The sequence below is a fragment of the Pleuronectes platessa genome, chromosome 5 (assembly GCF_947347685.1).
Source record: "Pleuronectes platessa chromosome 5, fPlePla1.1, whole genome shotgun sequence".
NCBI classification, from domain to species: domain Eukaryota; kingdom Metazoa; phylum Chordata; class Actinopteri; order Pleuronectiformes; family Pleuronectidae; genus Pleuronectes; species Pleuronectes platessa.
Genome location: NC_070630.1, coordinates 16,159,715 through 16,182,901, shown reverse-complemented (window position 1 = coordinate 16,182,901; position 23,187 = coordinate 16,159,715). Strand labels below are relative to the sequence as shown.

At 39.5% G+C, this 23,187-nt stretch overlaps 1 protein-coding gene across 2 annotated transcripts; it reads right to left on the bottom strand.

Annotated features, from left to right (window-relative positions):
• Positions 1-1,110: 1,110 nt before the first annotated feature.
• On the bottom strand, positions 1,111-21,771 carry porb (P450 (cytochrome) oxidoreductase b). 2 transcript variants are annotated; one of them, XM_053421979.1, is made up of 16 exons: positions 21,616-21,771; positions 16,977-17,162; positions 12,144-12,192; positions 10,228-10,356; positions 9,568-9,720; positions 8,059-8,183; positions 7,605-7,694; positions 7,033-7,131; positions 6,687-6,803; positions 5,903-6,021; positions 4,969-5,150; positions 4,692-4,841; positions 4,322-4,589; positions 3,743-3,888; positions 3,334-3,419; positions 1,111-2,580 (listed from the first exon to the last, which is right to left on the bottom strand). In XM_053421979.1, exons 2-16 carry the CDS (start codon positions 17,153-17,155, stop codon positions 2,436-2,438), a joined length of 2,037 nt encoding a protein of 678 aa, XP_053277954.1. In that variant the 5' UTR covers positions 17,156-17,162; positions 21,616-21,771; the 3' UTR covers positions 1,111-2,435. The 2 variants fall into 2 exon arrangements, with proteins under 2 accessions (XP_053277954.1, XP_053277953.1); XM_053421978.1 differs by having other exon boundaries at positions 21,506-21,662.
• Between the last annotated feature and the right edge of the window lie 1,416 nt (positions 21,772-23,187).

The window sequence follows — 23,187 nt, the reverse complement described above, 5'->3', positions numbered from 1 at the left end:
AACTTCTTAATATGTGAATAAAAGGTTATTGAGTACCAGAAAATGAGCCCATGACAATTTAATTACAAAGTGACATTATCATATTGAAGCTTTGTTTAGCCAATAATGTATATATAACCCAACGCTCCAAAAAGACAAATATCCACATAGCTGCACATTAATTTGATGTTGATCGACTTATCAATTAATCTATAGTCATTTCAAAACGAAACTCACCCATGGTCTGATTTTGTAATATATTTACAGGAAATATCAACTAGAGAAATATTTAATATTATTATTAAATATTAAAATAGGACTGACACTACGGAGCTGGATTCGATATGCAGATTCAAACATTAGTGTTAAAAACCACTTGCACTCAATCACTGATCTGTGCAGGACCACAACCAAACTGAAACGTTTACTAGGTCATTAACATCAGAAACACAGCATTTTGCCCATACTTGATATGAATAGGTGACAAATATAACAATTATTATCATATCTCCCTCTGCTTGTGGACAACTGGACAGATTAGCAGGATCCAAACATATTGGAGTAAATTATATGCGCGTGAAATTTGTCACAGCGTGATTTAATTTAATGCGATGGTTGGGCCCTGATGGAGATATGTGCTCTATTGAATGCCATTCTAGTTTGGAAATATCATTATATTTTTGATCTGGGGGAGGAAGCTAGAGTACCCGGAGAAAACTCTACGTAAACAGATGGGGAACAACATGTAAACTCCACACAGAAAGACCCTTGCTTAACCGGGATTCAAACCGTGAACCTACTCGTAGTGAGGCGACCGTAATACAGCAACAGTCCCCTTAAATTCAATCAAGCATATTAACGTTTAATGTCTAGCAGATATAAGCTACAGTAAGTAATTCCTATTTTGTTTTACCATTTCATATCACTGTTGCAGCTTGTAATCCGTCATCTTTGTCGCAATCAATGACTTTGGTCTCGTGATGGGTTTTTGTACCTGCACACAAGTGTGTACCGCTGCCACTTACAATGCATTACCATGGTTCAATTAATCCACTTGACAAGGCCACTTGATGTAAATTAACCTCAAAGTTTAATTTAATGTGTTCACCAAAAAAAACCTTTAACGCATCAGATTATTCAAAATTTATTAATCAAAAATGCATGCCTTAATACAATCAAATAATTAAATCACAAGGAGGAATGATAAACAGGGACAGTGTCTCAAATGAATTGGCCATGATGTCAATATTTTATTGAGGAATAAAAGATTTGAAAATCGACGCATCATGGTTTCCGATGCTAAGGTAGCACATAAGGCAGTGTTGAAAAGAAAAGGCACAGGCTGCACTTTAACTGATCGGCTGAACTGCAAGACAGAACAGTTTGATATGTCTGATTTCTCCAGGTAGGGATGCATATGCAAGAGGTCTCAATAACACTAAAATACAAATAATGCCAGACAGAGAAGGTCGATTCTGAACCCTTCAGATGCATATAAAATTAACCGTTGCCATTTAGGAGACTGGACCTCAAACATTTGACAAAAAATGCAGGGTACATTACATACAACTCATTTTCATTGTGCTTAAAGGCAGTCTCTTTAGGGAAACAAAATGTCAATAATCTACGGTTTTCTCTCTCTATATATATATGAGCCTCCACTTTCTGTGCCTCTCGAAAGGTTTCCATTATTGATTAAAACTAACAGCAGCTTATGCATAAAAGGCTATGATGCAAGTTTGCCACACCAAAACATTTTCCTCACAGAATTTAACAGTTTTTTAAAACCAGACTCTTAAAACTAGATAATCCCTGACCAAATCTAATATCCACATTCTTTCATGTCTGAAACGTGAGTGTCTTTACACTCATAAGAGATGCTGTGATAATATGTCTACGATCTGCTGATCAGTTAGAAACACTTCACGACGGAATACAAATCTAAAAGTTCAACTGACATTGTTATTTTCACAGTGGAGTTAATTCTTGTCCCTTCAGAGTTCGGACTTGGTGTGTCTCTGTCCCTATAAATGGATGCATTTACAACTCAATCAGCGTCTGTTTGAAAAGACGCACAGCCATGAAAATGTGTCTAATTGAAACAGTGTGAAAGTGTCATGACTTTACTCAAACCAGCACGTTCCTGTATCTAATCCAAATGATCAGATTTGCACTCAAACACCAGATAACACAAATTCATTCATTCATATGCATCTCTGAGGCTGCTGGATAAGATGCATAAATAGGAAACACAGATTGAAATAGCTGAATAGGTTAATTGCAGCCTACTGAGGTAGGGTTTGCCTCATGATCTTCTTCGACCTGTAGCTTTTCATGAACCAGGTTGAGTTTCTTTACTATGTGTGTATATAAAAAGATATACAATAAAAAGAACGAAAACATATTTTGAAAACCCCCACTTGAGTAGTGAGACCGAAGCTGAGGTTTGAGGCTCTTTAACTCCATACATCTTGTGAGTAGCGTCCCTTGGTCATCAGTTTTTTGATATAATCTGTGGCCTGGGTGCGCGCCATGGCGCCCAGTTCTTCTGCGATCTCATGGAAGGTCGTCTGCACATCCTTAGCCATGCTCTTCGCGTCCCTGAACCAGGAAAGAGATCGGTTTAGAGGTCTGGTGGTGGTGTCTTTCTTATTAACCATTTTCTGCATGGAGGATATTCCAATTAAATTTTTAGAAATGTTATTATCATGGGATAAACCCCTTGAGATGTATCATCCCATTTTTAATAGTGGCCAAAAATGTATTTAGTAATTTTTCAAATAACTAATTATATATTAGAAAGTCCTCATCATATTGTATATTTAAAGGTAATGTTAAGAAATGGCTGGTTATGCAAATATAATTTTTTGTTTTTAAGAACAAAATAGTATGATTTATAACTATTGTTCCGTTTGTATTATTGTAGCACTATTTTTTCTATCACTCCTGGATGCATTACATGTGTACGAATGTGGATTAATTCACATTGTTCCTTTTCAAACTATAGAAACAAAAGCACATCTGTCATAGTGTATGTAAAGTAAACAATTGGAACTGTATGAAAAAAGGAGTGTAAAATGTATCTTATTCTTCCACCAGGAGGTGCAAAAATACCAAACAGACTGGTTTTCCATAAAAATATAGATCCTAATTACTTTTTTATAGTTCTTTCTGTCCAGTTTGATTTTGTAAAGATCAAATGTTAAAATTTCTTATTCATTAATTTAGTGGCACAGTGTTCCAACTTCAGGTCAGTACTATTTAGTCCTCTTAAGACCTATTTCACAAGATGAATACATTAATGTAATGTGACAACGAATTGTTAATTTAATGCTTATCAAACTTGTGAATTACCCGCAGACGTAGATGTGAGCGTTTTCCAAGTGAATCAGCTTCCAGAGGGCCTCTTTGTTTTTCTTCAGGAGATGCTGCACGTACACCTTTATTTGTGGAAAAGACAAAAGATGCAGTGAATTTACCTTCAACTTTACCATCACAACTAAATGCTAATCCCACACCCTTAGACCTTTATAAAAACTGGACCGTAAAATGTAAGTCTTAACCCTCAAAGCAGCCTGTACTTGTGGGTGACACAATTACATGACTCTGTGTGCCCATTCAGGTTTAAACCTACACCATGGTAAAACAAGGCCGAGCTCACACATGCTCATTACATAACACTAACCTGTTGACCATTACTGTAAAAACTTGGTAAGTAAAGTGTGTAACCACAGCTGGTCAGCAGTGAGGTGAACAGTCATACCTTTTCCTCCTGGTCTCTGGAGAAGGCCACATGAAGCTGTGTTAGGACACCATTCTTCTCTGCTTCCTCCAGCTCCTCCCTGTACATGTAATCCTCATTCTTATGCCTGCAGCCAAAAAACATCACCGTCTCTCCAACCTCCTTTCCTGTAAGCAGAAACAAAACAAAGATTTTTTTATTTTTTTTGGACACACTAGTCATTACAATCAGACTCCTCCACAGAGATTTTAAAAGCCATCAAGTAATTATCAGGCCCAACATTCATCAAGTTTTATAAGTAGATTCGTGCACAGGCTATCTCACACAGTTTTGACTTAAAAACAGTCCAACTCTAATGTCTGCATCCTGTGTTTCTGAAAATTTGAATTTGTTTACTTGTATCCATCAACTGTAATGCCCTTCCCTCTAAATGCTTCTGTGTGGGCCGTAGTGGATTGTACAAAATGATAGAAATTAAAAACCTGTTCAAAAGGTCTTGCACCTTATTTTTTCCTTCTTTGCGAAAACACAAGATTGAGGAAAGTCTGACAAACAGCACACACGACTGCACACACACACACATGCGCTATCTGTTAATACCTTGCTGTTTGAGCCAGGCCCTCTCCTGAATGAAGCCCATGAAGGGAGCGATTCCTGTCCCGGGTCCGATCATGATCACTGGGTTTGTGGCTTTGAAGGGCAGGCGGAACTGAGACTTGCGGATGTACATGGGGATGGTGGACTTGTGGCCGTTGTCCGTGACCGGTTTGTTCTTCAGCCAGTTGGTGGCAACTCCTTTGTTGGTGCGGCCAGTCTTGGTCTTGTACTCCACCACCACGGAGCAGATGTGGATGCTGTTTGGGTGAACCTACATAACAGAAGAGAGTTATTAACAGCCTTTGATCCATCTTTTTCTGAATTAAAATAGAATTAATAAATTACTTGAATTTGTTTTCTCTGCAAGGAGTACCTTAGAAGAGGAAGCAATGGAGTAATAGCGAGCCTGGAGACGAGGCAGAAGCTCACACAGGTGGTCGATGGGAGGCTTCAAAGAAGGCATGTCCTCCAGGACAGCAAGGATGTTTCTACAGGAATCCAACACCCAGTTCTGGTAGAGAGCCTGTAGAAAAAGAAATACAATGACATGAAGTAAACGTGGAAACGTAGAAAAGGGAAATCAGCTGTATAGTGCATCTCTCGGAATTAATTATAACACATGTGATGATCCATCATCGCTCCACACTGACCTTGCCCTCGGCGGAGGAGGAAGCCATCTTTCGCATGTTCTCCTGGTCTTTGGGGTCAGAGGCGTACTGTGCCAGCTCATAGAGGACGTTGGTGCGAGGGGAGTTTGTGATGTCCAGGTAGTGAGTAAGTGCCGTGCGGTAGGTGGTGGGGCAGGGGAACGGGTGTTTCTTGTTGGATTCATCTTGAAAAACAAATTGAAAACAGCTTTATCTTTTGGTGCCATGAAATTCTAGTTTTCATTGTCAGCAGATGAGGTGGTATCAAGTATCACTTCAAAGTGTATGTCATGGACCAATCATATAATTACAAATATGATACAAACACTCTCAGCCCATACTGCATTGTAATATATTTTGATTTATAAAACATAAATCAACACATAAAATTTGTGATCGTATTGTTTACAAGACAAAAGGTTATATAAGCCCTCTGAGCATCGCTACCATTTGAAAGACTTGCTATTGGAGAGTGACAAGACAGTTTGGCCAGGATAGCTTGTTGGCATGCTAACCTCAACAGAAGTTCAAAAGTGATAGAATAGAAGAAAAATAAGATTATACATCGACGCTGCTCCACTGCAGGAGCCAGCTCCAAGTGAGTTATGGTTCGATAATGAACTGTCAAAATGAATTCTGGCGAGTACACAGCTGTTGATGTTAATGCCACCCCATCAATTGTTAAAGTGCTTCATAAAATGATCTTAGGCAACCACTAATTATGTCAAATCAGCTTGCTCATGACAGGAAACTCATTAAGTTGAATCACAAAAACCGCAAACGATTTATATTACAGCAATAAGATGTAAGTGATATAATATTAACTTCATGTGCAATAACACATGGGGCTGATACTCCCGGATCCACTTATCAGGGGAGGATTTATGGGAGGGACAAGGTGGTTAAGTCAAGGTGCGTGGGGCTGTCAATGCCATACCATCAAGGTTGTTGAGAGAGAAAACCACATCAAGGTCCACTCCAAGGACTTGTCCCAGCTTGTTCACCAATGCTGAGTCATTAACAGGGAAAATGGCCACGTGGTCTCCCGACTCGTATCTGAAACCACAGAACATGATTACACTTTGACCTGTATTCACAAAGGTTCAGGTAGCATAGTGATGGTCCCCTGCTTGCCTTATGTGTATGTTGTCATGGTGTCTGCATGTGCTGTAACAGAGGTGGAGCTGTATATAGTGGCCCCAAAGAATATAAGCCCCTCATCTTCCAATACGGTTCTACTTCCCTGCCTGCCTCAGCATATTTATCCTCATACACCCACATTAACACTATTGATACCGCTGACTAAACACACTCAATATCTTGTGTTTTATTCTTGTACAATAAATTGTTTTCTTTAAATGGTAATAGGGGTCTATTCCTGTTTTTTGTCATGGTAAGAAAGAAAAGAAAAAAAAGGAACTGGAATTGCACTCAGTAAAGCAGATCCCTCCACCAAAGCCCAACAGCCCACTTAAACTCAAGCTGTACAAAATTCTACACACTCAATCTGAGAATGTCAAAAACAACAACAGAAAAACAAGCTCCAATGTTTAAGTGACATGAAATAATACATCATCCTTCCACCAATCTGTTCTGTTGTGTAAGTGTAATTTTGCTTACTAACAAATATACACCAACTATCAATCAAACAAATGGACAGAGGTGAAAAGATAACCTTATCTACGGAGCTATTCACATACTGCGAGTTGAATCAGTCTCACCTGATCTTAGAGCCGGTTATGTCCAGTTCATGGTGCATGAGATGTCTATCACCAGCTTCATTGAGTTTGCGGTTGACAGTGACTGGGGCCAGGAAAGGGTTTTTCGAATCATAGGGCCTGTAAAACAAATGGTCGATTAAAAGAGACTGAAATGAATACAGAAAAAAAATCTATTATTCCATGAAGAAACAAGGTTTGGTTAAAAATTTAGCAATGCCTCATTTTACACAGTAACCTTTGGGAAAAGCTGGCAATCAGATGTTAAATGTCGATGAAATGTGAGCAGAGACTAAAGCACACAACACTTTTATGATGAATGAGTCCTGGTAGTGAACAGAGAACTTACGGCTTTTGGACTTCAAAACTCTGAAGGCGGCCAATTTCTCCCGAGAACACTTTGTTCATTTTGAGGTCGGGGTGCTCCTTTAGCTCGTACTGCCGTATGCTGTGAGGAGAAATACCATGAAGTTAGCCTCTTCCGAATCACTGCATACAACCACCATAGGACCTATTTTAATTTCTCGAGAGATAAATGAAAATAGATGCTGTAAAATTGACCCTTGTTTTTTAGGCTAATGGACGTAAACTTGAGTAAGATGAGTGGGAATCACCACCTAATTCGGATATGTCCTTATTTAACTTATGGATGTTTCACAAAAGGGAAAAATTGATATTGGGTGGAATATCCCTTTAACCTAGTGTACAGTATGTGATGCTAATGTGTCACCGTTGCACATAACTGTCTGGGGATCAACTTATAACTTCATTCTTGGATTAATTTTTAGACCTGAGCTGAGAGACGCCATGAACCAATACTGCATTAGGAAACAAAAAAGGGATGCTAGAGCAGGAATACTACACTAGGGAGTAAATGTTGGTAAAATAATGCACAAAAATTGTGGAATGTCTGTGATGCACCTTGAATCATCTCCTGAGGCTTCCACTCCAAAGTGCTGACAGATGGCCGGCCAGAACTGCTCCCTCCATGAGATGAAGTCCTCCTCCAGACTGAAACACAAAAACACATTGTTTTTGAATTAACATCTGTTCAAAAGGGGGCTGGTTGAAATTATTATTAATTTATTGTTTAAAAAAAAAAAAAAATGTCATTGAATTTTAAAAGTCTATTAAATGCTTGAAATCTGAATAATCCTTTATGGTGCATGAATGTGTTCAGCAAAGTTAACAGCTTATCAACTTCCATTTATGTGAACAGCAAAGAACTTTGCAGATCAGCTGACTCCCATCATGTGCTTCAACCATCACAGACTGTGCTTCATGTCATGTAACTTGTGCTAGACTCGAAACCTCAATAACCAGAGTAAATGAGCTCAGCAATTCTTTTTACAGCAAGAATGAACTGGTCACTTACTTGCCATCATCATCTCCCTGGCCAAGGTCAAAGAGGCGCTTGGCTCCCAGTTCTTCCAGCCTTTTGTCAATATATTTCCCCATTGCATTGTAGTGTTCATATGTTTTGTTGCCCAAAGCGAATACCTAGAGAGAGAAATGGGTGCAACGAGAAACCATTAGCCAACGACTGGCGACATTTTTAACTGAAGAAGCGATTGAACTGAAAACAAGGATACATGAGGAATGTTATGGAAAATATATGATTAACAGTTTATCTCTTTTCTTGTGTAGATCATCAGTTCAACAGAGCAGACTACCTCTCTGATGAGTGGTGAAAACATTCTGAAGTTAAAAAAAACTAAGAGAAGACTATAGTCTCAAATACAGATACATACAAAAACATGACTGTGCACAAGAATTGTTGATTTGAGTCAAGTTCCTCACTTAAATGAGGCCAGGGACGCTGCACCACAATAATGACACAATGGCACGCACACACACCCACACACCCACACACCAGACATGACAAATAACAAAGCCTTTTCTTTCATGGTGCCCACAAAGCCAGATGCAGTTCATTCCTATGAAGCCTGCGTGCTTAATATGAAACCCCTGCAATCCAACATAATACAATTATGTTGCGTCACACAATAACGCTGCTTCACACAGGACAACAACGAACATTTGAATTAACTCTTGACATTTGAATTAACCTTGAGGACTCACATCCTCAAGGTTCATTACGGGAGTATCGCAAATAAAGCCTCTACTGTTCATTGAAATAGTTCGAGCCAGCGATTGAAATTTCCATGCAACGTTACCTCTTAAAAATCTCAAAGGGAAATCATTCAGAATCAAACTGGATGTGTGGCTATTCTATCATGAAAGTGTAGAGATGAAGGGGAGGAGCAAAACTGAATCATCACAGGACACTGAAAAATGGAGTTACTTGACATCTATATTAATTCTTAATTGGTTTAATGTTATTTTACTGTTTAACAAGTAATATACAGCTGAGTGTAAACTAGAATCCATTAGCCAGTTAAGCTAGGCTCAAACTACTTGAGTTTTTAAAAAACGTTTACATTTTGGGTTGCATCGCAATAATGAGCACTGCAAGATACTATTTTTCTATTATCTTTAACATGAGCACACAACAAGAAAAGAAAATAATGGTTTTGAGAGTTCTGCAGAATAATTGGGCCGAACATAAATGCAGACCGAGGTTTCAGGCGAGGATTCCCCCGCCAATTCTCAGGGGGCCAAATTGGTCCAATATTCCAGTATTCTGAGCCCAGGTCTGGTTGATCAATATTGTTATTTTAATAAACTTTTAATAACTTGAGCCTCTTTAAAAAAAGTATCTAGCATTTGTCATTTTGAGTTTTTAACATTGGGCTCTGGAGTATTTCCTCCGGTTCTGAACAAATCAATTAACTGAAGAAATAACGAAAAAACTTTAGTTTTTTGCTCTACAAAACTCTTAAAAGCCTTTAAGAAAAACAAAAGCTTGACTATTAAGACTCACACTGTAGTTTAGTCCGGAGAGGTCCTCATCATCGTTTTCCTGCAGCCAGTCGTAGAAGTCCTGGGCATTATCAGTTGGGTCACCTTCACCATAGGTGGCCATACAGAATATGGCAAGGGAGTTCTTAATCTCGGACAGACGGGACAGTTCCCCCTGGAACATGAGAAATCGGTGTCAGAACATGAAAAATGTTGTTGCAATAAACGTTCAAGCTATTATATATATATATATATATGTATGAGTAATCAAAGTATTGTATCTATAGACATTTATGTACTAAACCTTAGGTCATTCGATTGTGCACTTTCTATTCTTTTGACTGACGTTTCATACACATTTAGACAGGAGTGGTTGTTGTTCTTGGTTTTAATTATCTCTCTTATCTGGAGATCAAATATATAATTAGAAGAGACCACATTATCCTGACAGTAATTCAGTTATTTTACAATATGACCTGGTATATAAGCATTTCTATACAGTGCAGGAGAATAAGATTATCGTTGGGTTGTTAATTGAATTATTTAAATGCCTCTTCCATGATGCTATGACACAACATTCACTGGCAGCTACTAAGAGCATCATCCAGAGGACTGAGAAGAACGTCCGTTACATTTTGCTACAGTGGTTAGGGTTATGTTTTTCTCCACTCATGCAAATTACCATGTCATACTCCTCTGGATCGGTAGCCATTCCTTTCATGCCATAGCGCTGAGCGTCTTTGGACAGTCTGTTGGCAAATTCCTCCGCTGTGCCCGTCTGGGAGCCGTAGAACACAATGATGTTCTTGCCCTGGTAACAAATCAGCAGAAAATAGTTCACATGCTACATGCAAATTATTTTCCCACAACTATAAATACACCCAACAGTCTCTTTGGTCTGACACAGTTGTGTCACCTGGTAACTAGGCTCTGTAATCTGGGCTATGAGTGGATACAAAAAAAAAAGTAAAATGAAGGTTATTTATTTATTCTGTGACCAAAGAAAATAACATATCCCTCAGCGTGGTTTCTTTTCGGATGTGTGCCAAACAGGAGCAACAGCTATGTCTTGTGCTGAGTCACCACAATGACTCAGTAAAAGAATAGCAGAATGCAAATGCAGAATGTCGATTTCTCCAAGACAAATGGACAAAAGATTTATTCATGGTGGTGAAGTAAAAGTAAAAAAAGAAGAAAAAAAGGCCAGTTTGTCTAGTTTCTTGAGGCACACATGCAGTGAAGACAAAGTCCAATCTTGAGTATGTTACAGGTGGAAACATGCAGCTTCACGGAATAAGATCAAATGTGGCTGAATAACTTTTTTTTTTTTTTTTTTTTAAGATAACTCTAAACAGTTTATTTTGCTGAACAAGTAGCTTCAACAAAACGTCATTCTGACAGAGACAATGCAGGTAAGGTTTGTAGGGAGCAAGCTAATAGCTAATAAACCCAAACCCAACAACAGCAGTTCTGATAGAGTTCTTTAAAGCCTGATATAATATTTAAATATGTTGAGGAATTATGCAAATAACATTAATTGAAAACAATTTGAGAAGGGAACGAGGGATGTTGCGAAATGCTTGATGTGGCACCACCTGTTTTATCTGAACACCGTGAAATAATTGAACTGCAAAGGAAAGACAAGCTCTAAGCTCTGTGTAATAACCTATCCATGCTGGAGTTCTATTAACTGTGTTTACATCCTGAGGATTTCCCCATTGGGACGGATTAATCCTGTGAGCAGCTCTATAAAAAACACGAAAATCCAATTCTGTTCAAATGACTGACAAAAACCTGGAAAACCAGCTGCAAGTAGTCACAAGCATCTGACACCAGACACCTTGGCACAGTCGTTCAAGCCTTCATTAGAGAAGTTAGTGTGTGTTCAGTAATGAGTATGGTCCTGAAAGAACGTAAAAATGTAAATGGCCCTTGGAAAACAGGTTCCTCACCCTTCCTAGAAGCTGCATGATTTTAAAAAAAAGGACTGAATCTACATTAGATTTAAATTATGCTACACTCCTTCCCCAAGACACAACTTATCTTTACATAAGCAAATACTTCTCATCTGTGCCAAAATTTTCCCATCATAAAGAAATGCTAAGGAGACTAAATCAAATAGCCCTAGGGCCAGACTTCTGTTCTGCCACCATCTCAGTATCTGAACTATTTGCTGCAAAACCACATGATTCAAAACCAAAGTCTTTTCTCAAGGCTGGCTTGAAAACAGAGGAGCATCAGAGTCAAAACAGGGTTTTCAGATATAAAGCTGCGTTCATCAGCTGGAAGACCTACACTCGTCACAGTCAGAAAGCAACAAACACTGTGTATTTTTAATTGAAAGTCCTTTTTTTTTTATCATTTACTGAGGAAAACCAGGGGTCAACATTGACACTGTTGAACACAAGTTGCCAGTTTTCAAGTCTGACAGGCTTCAAAATTCCTTTAAAAACCAGTTCTTAAACCTGAATAAATGTTTTGGAACATCAGCAACTAAAAATAGAGCATCTCTATGCTAGAAAGACAAAACCACAGACTCAACTTAAGCAAACACCAGTGACGTGAAGACGTCAGTGACAAGGAAGCAATGTTACTCACCGTTTTCTTCATCTTCTCAATGAAACTCGTCTCCCTTGTGGTGGGTGCTCTGGATAAAAAAAAAATATTGGACTTGTCAATTTGGGTTAAATTATACATAATAAGACTAAATGCATTCACTGACATGACACTGATTTCCCCAACAGCAGTGATGGTGCTTTACAAATGTTGTTCAGGGAGATAAAGCAGATTTCAAGGTGTTGGTCATTCAACTTTTCTTATATAATAAATAAGGAGGTTAAAGCCAAGTGTTAACGACATCAATAACTTACAGTTGATAATGTGATACTGTGTTTGGAGTTCTGGTGATGAGATAATGCTTCAGTTTACATTAAGATCACTGATAGTTCTTTTAACCAGACAATGGGAACATAACAATGTTAGATGTCTTTAAATTTAATGTGAGGCCAGGTCAAAATCCATAAAAATGATGTTCACTCAAATGATTTAGATAATTCAGAATACAAAAAGGTGAGAGAGGCATGGATTCATCAGGCTGTTATATGAGGAAATAGTGTAACTTGTGAGGTGTACATGGTGTAATTATCTTCTTAGGTTTAGATTACACATTTTATATTAATTACAACAGAAGTGGTTGACAATCATTACAGTTCATACACAATATGGTAATCTAATCGCCTGGGTCGGAATGATCCATGAAGTAATTCATTGGATGGGATCAGATCAAAACAAGTCCCAACACAAGGTCAGAAGAAAGGTACACAGGAGGCAAAATCCATTATTCCATCAAATAAAAGGCCACACCACTTCATCCAGCATCAAAGCTCTGAGAGGACAGCGGCAGCGGGAACAGGGATGAAAAGGCGACACATTTGGTAGCGAATGTATCTTTTTGATGATCATAGAAAAGCCGGTAAAGCTGTCAAGTGTAACAGAGAAAGTATATTAATTTAGTTATACTATAATATATTAATACACAACTATTGAACTAACCAGCTGTCTCCATGAAGTAGAATATTTAACTGAAAGTGTCTGATTACATTTAATCTCCAGCAAACGTTGAGACAAATATTTACCAGCTATGAAGCCGTGTGCAGAGAGTTTTTATTGCATGTGGGTTTGATGCCCAACACATGTTTGGTGTAAAGTACATACAGGAAATAACATCCCTATTAATTCATTCATTAAAAAGTATTGTTTTCTCAGAGATGTTTTGTGAGGACAGGTAGCAATGGAATTTTAACACATTCTATTTAATCAACATCTCCAACAATTCCTTTATCAATTTGATAAATACTGTTGTTCACTTAAGATTTATTTTCTATTCTCAGCAGTCTACTTTGATTTATTGGACATTAGCATTACTAACAGCCTGAAACTGAACATTGTGACGTTGTTACATTATGTTCAATACATTATCATTTAGCTGATGCTTTTATCTAAAGTGACTTTTAATAAGTGCAATAAGTGATTTGTATTTGCAAATAATAAATTAGATTATCTCTAAAACAGGATAAATGTAATCGGCCAATTCCACTCTAATGATATTAGATTTTAATAGAGGTAATAAAACAATTAAAGGTGTAGAATTATAAAACTATAAATAAAGTGTGTATCTTTTGTTATCATACAGGCAAATTCAAATGGAACAAAACAACAAACTAAATCCTAATGTGTCCAACATGAAAGTAAACCTCATCTGTCACTGTTTGAACAATTTGAAACAGTTGAAACAGTTCAGAGCTCATCATCTGTATATAATGTCAATCAACTTTCTTTCATTCATTAATTCATCTATACAGGAATGACACCTTTTCACAGTGAGTTCCCTGAACCCAGAGGTAATCTTATGATGCTTCCACAAAATGGAACTCAGAGCTATTGCTTTGTTTACTGAATAAAATCAAACAAGGCTTTAAAATGTGTTATGATGGCCAATGAGCTTAATGACTCAGCTAGTGGAAAAGAGGGAGAAAAAAAGGGACCCAATAATTAAGTTGGGTTTGTGGTCTCATAAATTTATCACCATATCTTACATATCCCACTGGAAACATTGAATGGTTTTTGAAACCATTATCTTCACCAGTCTGTGATAGAAACTAGCAACTACAGCGTGTGTAGAGGGACAACAGTTCGACATTTACAAAGATCTGTGCGATCAAACTTAACAGCAGCTGTTATCAAATGTTTAACACGGCTCCAGGCAAGCATCAGTTAAAAAAACTCTTACTGTGCAGAAATTCCAAAAGCTTCACTGACCTCTCGGCAGCATCTCTCCTGTCCTCAGGCAGGGAGAAGACACAGCCCATGGCATGCAACCCTGTGGCTCGTCACTACCTCTAGCACCTCTGGCTAGGCCACGCCGGGAACCGCCACGCTCAAAATTAAAAGCAGGTCGCAGGACAGTCTACAACCACACAAGATGAATTAAAAAAACGAAAAGCCAGTCCAGAAAGGCAGCAGGACACTCGTAGGTTTGGATGAGCTGCCTGCCTTCACCTTAGAGGCACCAATACGATCTGAACTCTGGCTCTTCCTGTGCTGCTCTCTGAAATCAGCAGCGTCTGTTCCACACACACAGTCACTCACACGCACACACACACACACACCACAGCAGTCTACAAGCCCTGTCAGTGTCTGGCAGCCACTGAGGACACAATGGTGGGAAACTGACTTTCCCATAAAATGTAGCCGAGCTGCAGACCCACACTTTTGACTCACACAAACACACACTGAAACACTCAGGGGCTGAAAATGCCTTCCTCCTCATCCCGCCTCTTCCCCTCTCTGCTCTGAAAGGTGTGCAGGACGAAAAAGTCTACGAGATCCATTCTGAGAATCTGGCTAGTTATCACAGCAACTCCCGGGTGGAGCACTGAAAGAGGAGGAGGTGGTGGTGAGGGGGCTGTGAATGGTCGTTTTTTTTTCTGAAGTATCCCCGCCCCCATCTCATTGGAGGAGAGAGAGGGGAATGTCATTGCTATAGCAACCTCATTTATCATAAAAGGATTGCATTTGTGACATGGCCCTACTCCAAAAGCAGAGCAGCTCAGCCCACACAAGCGCACACGCACACACACACAAAAGAATAACAGGGGAGTGGGGAAGGAAGAATAAAAAAAAAAAAAACTCAGGGAAAAGAAAGGGTTGCTTGTCTTTTGCCTCAACTTTCCACCTTTGGAGAGGACTCACAAATGGAGCTCTGGCTCTCCCTCCTCATTTGTTCTCCAGGGAACTTTCAAAATGGGTTCAGGGCCAAAAACAAAAGCACAGGAAAGACATGGAAGACTACGCCCCCTTCATAACAGTTAGGTAATCACTGCTCCCTTTGAGGGGAGGGGGTGGACCAGCCTGGCTCTTCTGTTGCTCTGTTTTCCCTTCCTCTAATCCCGCCCTCCACAGATGCACATTCTCCATAAAGCAAAACATGTTCTCCAGGGGTCTTTCCCCCCTTTCCAGCCAACCTCCTGTTTTTAACACAAATGGATCTCCCTCACTAAGCTCCCAACACCGTCTCCATTCACACAAGACCTCAGCCACACAGAGAGCATGAGCGCTGCTGGGCCGTGACTTTACTCTGGTGACCGAAGAAAGTATGTTGTGGTTGGGGAGGGACTAAAAATCTGTTGAACGGGAGTCCACTCAAACCTAGCCAAGCATCCATCATTCACTAATAAGTGATCAGAGAGAGAGAGAGAGAGACATAGAGAAAGAGACGAGGGAGAAACAGAGAGAGAGGGAGAGAGAGACGAACAGAGAGAGGGGCGGGGGGTGGCAACAAAGGTCGTGACTAGTGGAACATTTACAAGAGCCTGAATCTGTGCACCTTCACACACATGCTTCAAGGCCAATTCAGTAACAACTCGTAAACATAAAAAGTCTGACTTAAGGAGAACATTTGTCTCCTTCTAACTGCTTATATGTCTAAGAAGACGCTGGCAGATCAGAAGGGGAAAGCTCTTCCGTAATTTCTGTGCTTAACTATGAGTAATGTCCAGCAACAACATAATGCTGCAGCATTTAAGTAGTTGTTTGATTAGTTGATAGACTGACAGACTTTAAGATAATCCCCTGTAGTGCACACACAGGACACGAGTGGATCTGAGTGTTTGACATTTTACCTAATGTGAGTTAAACCGCCTCCATTGAAAATCTCAGAACTAAACGAAAATTGTACTCGCTTGATTCTTGTTGTTCTGGGTTTGTATCCTCATGGTTTAATGCGCTTATTGCAAGTTGCTTTGGATCAAAGCGTCAGATCAATGAAATGTAATGTAATGTAAATCTGGGAAAAAAGCTTAACTCAGACCAAACGCACACCGATTAAGCTATTAAAGTTAATATGGTGCCTCTTGCTGTGGTTTGTTCAGCTCAAGTAATTGACGTCACAACCTGGTAATGAAGAACCGTGATCCCTGAAAGAATCCTTTGGACCAACGGTTTTCAAGCTGTGGTCTCTACACGCGGGGGTAGATATTCACTTCTCTAACCGCATAATACCAAGATATGAAACTGCAGTCTAAAACAACCTTTAACTAGTGCAGGGCAAGATATGAGAATATTTACATCTTTAATGGCAGTCAGATCTCCTCAAAGTAAATGTTATAAGAGTCAGTAGAACTCTGAATAATAACTGGCCGTCGGGAACACAGGGATAACTGGGAAAAAGGCCGGTGCATCAGTGTCCCTAACCCCACAGCAGTTGCACCAGATTAACTCCAATTGATACTTTTTATACTTAAACTTAAAAAAAAAAAACCTAGAGTAACATCTGAATTAGAACCTGATAACACTGCAAATACCTTTTTAAATAAACTGAACAAAACACAACAGAAACAAAAATTACCCAGGTGTACCCTGACGGATACTCACGGTATGTCAAGCTTCTTGAATTCAGGGATGGGCTCTGGCTTCTTGCGGGACATGAACCAATAAACGAACAGGCCAACTATTAGTGTGAAGAGGAAGAGGTCCAGGCTGCTGAAGAGAGGCTCCTCTTCTTCTGCCATGGTCTGGGTGTGTGTGGTGGTCTCACCGTCCATGTCTGCCATGTTAACACTATACATGGGGATGGTAAGAGCACAGAAATTAGTCATGTTAAAAACTACTAGAATAGAGCTGAAACTGACATGCGACTCATTGATTATTTGACAGTACATTTGATATCAATCCATCCTTTTTTTCCTCTTATCAACTAAACAGTTTAGAATGTATGCGCCCTTGATTGACGTTATCTGACTACAGTCCATTTTCACTTAAATCAATGAATGAGTTTTTAAGTCTACAATCTTGTTTCTAAAAAATCCAGCTAAACAACGGGGACATTAAACTGTTTAATCAGCTGCAGGGAATATTATGATTTCCAGCATGAGCTTCAACATGTTTGACCATTCAATGACAGCTTTTGTGCAGGACTTAATGGACAATTGGCTCTACCGAACATTCAATGGCATTGTAAGCCAATGCTCTCTATACTTGAGGAATCTGTTGTGAAGCAACAGCTCGTCTCACAATGAGCACAGGAGGACTTCATGTTCCCAGCTCTCAGGTTTCTATTTAGTTAAAGCAGGGAAAATAAGGAGATCCGGATTCTTCTGATCCTTGTGACCGGCTGTTACATAGCTACAAGTGCAGTTGGACTGAGTTTTACACAGCGATGTTCACACACCTACAACTTTACTGCTGACTCACTGATATTAAGCAAACCACTTCAACTACCATGTACAGAGGTAACTGTGTGCCAACCAAGTAGGTACAGGAGTCACAGGGACTTCATGGCCTGAAGTAACACTCAACATGGTAAAAAAAAACACTCAAACTTCATTTGTTCATCATGTTTTCACAAATATCACATTCTATATGTATCATTTTACAATATAAAATGTTATATTAACAGGTAATGTGGTTAAAATAGGTGATTATCAATCACTAAAGAAAGAATTTCAAAGCAAGGCAAACGATTCATTTAGTTTTTTAACATTAGCTAGACAGCAGATTAAAAAATACAGCAGGTTCTATTCATATAGTGTGGTAATCAATAGTTTCTAAAACTAAAATGTATCATCACACCAGTCCTAGATTTTAGGACCAAATACTAATATTAAGAAGGACTACACCATGGTCATTTAGGGTAACAAATTAAGGTGTTTCTATTATTTTGTCCACTAACAAAATGACTCTTTATCAACAGTACACCAGCAACAGTTATATCTAGATGTACCGATTAAGTTTTATCCCCAGGGAAACTCAGGGTACTAGGGGTGTAACAGTACATGTAACCGAACAAAAATTTACAGTATGGGCCCTCAGGCTCAGTACGCACATATACCTAAAGAATCCACGTGCTGAACTTATGTGAAGACCCTCCCTGATCATTGAAGTCTGCTGCGTAGGAACACTTCGGTTTCACAGTTACTATAATGACGACGGACAAAGACCAGTGGATCGTAGAGAAGCAGACATTGCGCAACTGCCACCGGACATGTAGCTGGTAGCACATCGAACATGCCTACTAGTTTGAAACGATGTACCACGAAATTTGCATAATAGCATTTTAGCTTGAAGATATATGTAAACATGCCTTATCCAAGATGTCTCCAGCAATGTTTAAACCCAGAGAAATGTGTGAAGGGGAGGAATGAGTTCCGTGCAAACCCAGCTCCCCCCGGCATTAAAGCTGCCGCTGGATAACTATTCTGTAATTCTTCAATAACGAGTGACATCTGTTTGCATAGTAGCGGACATGAAACTTTTCTGAGAACGCAGGCTTCAAAACACACGCTGAAAGTGATCGAGCCCTGTTACGAAGTTTACACTCTTCAGCAGTTTAGCCAGCGAGTCAAACCAGCCCTTTAAAAACCTCTGTCCCTAGTGCGCGAGTGTTCTCCATAGTGAAGACATTGCTAGGACCAGCAGGGACATCCCCTGACTGGGACCTCAAAACCGAGATACGTAGTGAACCGTGATTTTTTGTTTTGTACCTTCACATCACTGACAGGTTCAAAGCTAAAGTTTTGGTCCCTTGTAATTTATCAGTGTCTTCTATTTGTTGCCATGCCATTTCCATTAGTGGTGGTGGTGGTGGGGGAATCGATTCTGTTCAGTATCGCGATATTTTGAGCAGGCAATTATATCGATACAGTAGCACAAAGTATTGCAATATTTTTTTTTTTACTTTATTTACAATTTTTGCAATATTTAATTATATATGTAACAGCCCCTGGCTGGCAAAGCATGACGAGGACAGTTTCAGAGTTTACAGATACCTGAGCATTCCAGGAACTAGTGTGTCTGCTGAAAGGATGTTCTCCACTGCAGGAGATACAGTAACGGCCCAGAGGAGCACTTTAACATCTGAGCATGTTGACCAACTCCTTTCTCTGAACAAAAATGCCAATATTCCCAAATGAATTTAACATTTTGGTTGATGACCTTGCAGCCAACTGGACTGGACTCTAGCAGTACACATTTGTATATTTTTCTCAATTTGACTGAAGCTCTAAGCTACTATTATTATTCTCAGGTTTATGTTACTCTATTATGTCTGCTTTATGTTACTGTATTGTATTTAAATAATTTAAAGTTATGTGCTGGGAGCTCAGCGTTCATGTGAGAGGTCTCGTATTCAGAAAATAATTACAAAGGTCCTGTGTCCTGAATGTTCAAGGACAAAGTTTTGCACTACCCTTTCTTAGTTTTTGCTTTTCAGTTAATGTGTAGAAGACAATGTTGTTCACAAAATTAAATGTGACATTTGAAGTGAGTTGAGGAGTCTTATTTCCCCAAATTTTTTGTAATGCCTTTGAATAATATGGGGGACATGAATCACAATATATCGCAGAATCGAAATACTTGCTGTATCGCAATATGTTAAGAATCGCAATAATATTGAATCGTGGCCCAAATATCGTAATACTATCGAATCGTCACATTTTTGCCAATTCCCACCCCTAATTTCCTTGCAGACCGCTCTGCTTAGATAGATAGATAGTGATTTCCCAGCAGGATCAATTGGCCGTGTAAAGTGAAAACAAAAGTGACTCCTGTCTCAAGTTCAAAACCTAATTAAGTTAGCAGCTTGGTAGTAACACGGAAATTATACCTAAACTATACAGCAACAGAGACGATCTCTACGAGTTGTGTCACAGGGAGCCTCTGTCAAAGATATGAGGGAAAACAGGGGAACGCTGTAAAACTCCAATGATTAGTCAGGTAATCTGAAACTATTTAAAAATAATTGATCCTTCTCGTCTTCTCTTAAACGTACACTATGTAACTTTGGCTGGTGCTGGTCTCTATCAGGAAACCAGGGACCTTGTTTGATGACGTTGTGAAGCAGCGTGGGATCATGAGAGTTGTTGGCTCAACCACCATTGCTGTATAATATCTACCTGATGCAAATTATGGCCAACCGGTGGCCCAACTGGTTTGGAACAGTGTTGCGGTGAGTTTCAGATTCACTTATTTAGAAACTCTCTGGCATCTCCGTTTTCTCAAGAGCAATCGCGATATTGGCGAGTGTTATCATGATGGAGCTGGAGCTGATAGCTGTTGAAGAGCAATTACTTTTTCTCAGAGAAATGCAACTTTGAAAGAAAAGAAAGACGTTGGAGGAGATGGTTGTTACGACCTTAAACAGATTGAGGCGAACGGGAGATTTCGGGAAGACTGTTTTGCTCTTGCGGTCTGCGGGGAGGTGAACGTCAGGGCATGAACTGTGCTTTACTGGAGATCCGTTACGGTTGCAGTGCGTTGTGCTCTCTCGGCCACCGTACAGCCATCCACCTCTGGCACTGTGAGTGAATCGTCATGTTGCTTAGGGCTAAGGTGAACCGCCACTGTTTAAACACATGGCGAATTCGTCATCACAGAAGGTTAACAGCCGCTTACCTGCCTTGGCAGCCACCGGCGCTTTAAATGTTCGATGAAACAGACATGGACGAGCCGCGGGATGAGAAACGGGGGCTGTGGCACCGGTTCACAGACAGTCCGCGTGAAGCACCCGCACAGCAGAAGAATTTGTTATTAACGGAGTTATCCAAGAACTGATTCGATCTGATTCCCCCTGCCCCTACTCTAACTCGGATAAAGTCATCAAGATGACCACGATAGCCAGCAGGAGTGGACTGAGGGCGCCGGCTATTCCCTGGATCGTGACAACACTGAATGGGAACGTGATCGTGTAAAAATAAAGAATAAGAAAACTGACACAGGTGAACTCTGAGGCAGAATAACATTCTTAATGCTGGTGTATGTAAATACTATTAAATATGTTAAGCCATTAAAGAAACGGCTTGTCAGACAGTGATATAAGTTCGGCTCAGTTTGCGTAACACAGCAGTCAGCACTTCTCCCAAGCTAACGTTTCACTTAAAAAGCGGAACATTTCGCCTCCATCTTACCCACACAGCTTCACAGAAAGTGTCTTTATCCCCGAGGCTCCGTCCCCACTGACTGCCATAAGCTAGAGATGGACATAAGTCATATAAAGATGAGTTTGAAGTGATCTCACCTTCTCCTCTCCTCTTCGTGGCAGGCTCACAATGCGCTCCATGCGGAAGGGAACTTTACGCTTTGCAGGACGAAACCATCTGCAGCCTGTAGGCGGGGGTGGAACTTCTTTGCACTTACAAGGCCAAATAACTTTTACAAATGCATATTTCAACCTTTGATCATTTCAAAATATAATTTAGAAAGAGGCGCTCGTCCTCTATGCGACCATTGGATTTATTCGCTCTCGTCTTTTGAGTCTGGCAGCCACATGTTTTGAGTTGGGCTGCTCCATAGGCATGTAGCTCTGTGTCAGCGTGCACGCGTAACCTGTTATAACAATAAAGCACTGCAGGCCAACGGTCGTGGTTTATGTAATCCAGCCAGCAGGTTTATGTAATCCAGCCAGCAGGTGGTCTGCGTGTCCCTGACAGGCTGAGAGCAGACAGACAAACTCATCGGACATGTCCTCAACAGCGTAAAGTCTGTGGAGGTCTGTTGATGTTCACAGCACCAAGGACACACGGTCAGATAGCCCAATATGAGGAGAGGGGTTCTCCCTGCACGTCTGTATTCACATTCTTACTCACATAGACATAGACAGGTTGTTAGCAGCAACTTGTAGTGAAGTCAAAGAACTATTTCTGCAGTTGAAACTCTTATAACTGAGAATTGATCTCCCTGCATGCTCAGTCGGTCTTTGTTGTAAAAGTTAAAGTTAAGAAGTAATTACAAAAAAATATACTGCAAAAACTGTAGAAGATGCTATTGTTGAAGGGTTCTACAGACTAGCTATACTTTTCGTAGATTTCGTTCAAGCTTTTGTTTCAATTTATATAATATTTTCTGTTTCTTTATGTTGTCTGTGGCTTTAGTCTACATCGTAGTATATAAAGCAATTCAAATTCGCTCCATTGATGCTCCAATAATCCATAAATCCATAGTTTAAGCAAACACTTTTTCTTAATGGAGGATTTTACAATTTCTTCCACCATTTACAACCAGTATAAGAAATATTAAATTTTGATCTAAATGTTGTAGTCACTGGCGGAAATGCGGCTTTTAGTTACTGACTATGGGTTTTGTGTGTAAGATTTCAACGGAAAACAACTAAAGATAATTGTTATGTAATAAGAAAAATATAGACAGTCATGTAAGGTTCTGGAAAATTTTATTTAATAATACTGGAGCAAATATACTCATGTACAAACCTGTTCCGCCTTCAGCTCAGGCAATGAAACGGGCAGATTTAGCCTTTAGCCCCTCACAAATTTGAATTAATTTAGTCAGTTCAGTTTGCATAAATGAAATGTAAACATTTGTCAGGGGTGTGGTAGAAACCAGCAATGTCTTGTAATAAATGCAAACATAAACCATTGATATATATATATATATTATATATTAGTATTAAAGAGAAAATTGGACAAATATTTGTATAACAGAAACATACAGAGAGTGATAATCATATGACAGTATGAATATCAGAATCTAAAAGACCTTCACTGGAAATTAAATGTAAAGATATTAAATAACAACTAAACACATTACTTATATTGGAGATGTTTTCTGGTACAAATAAGAACACTTAATTTAA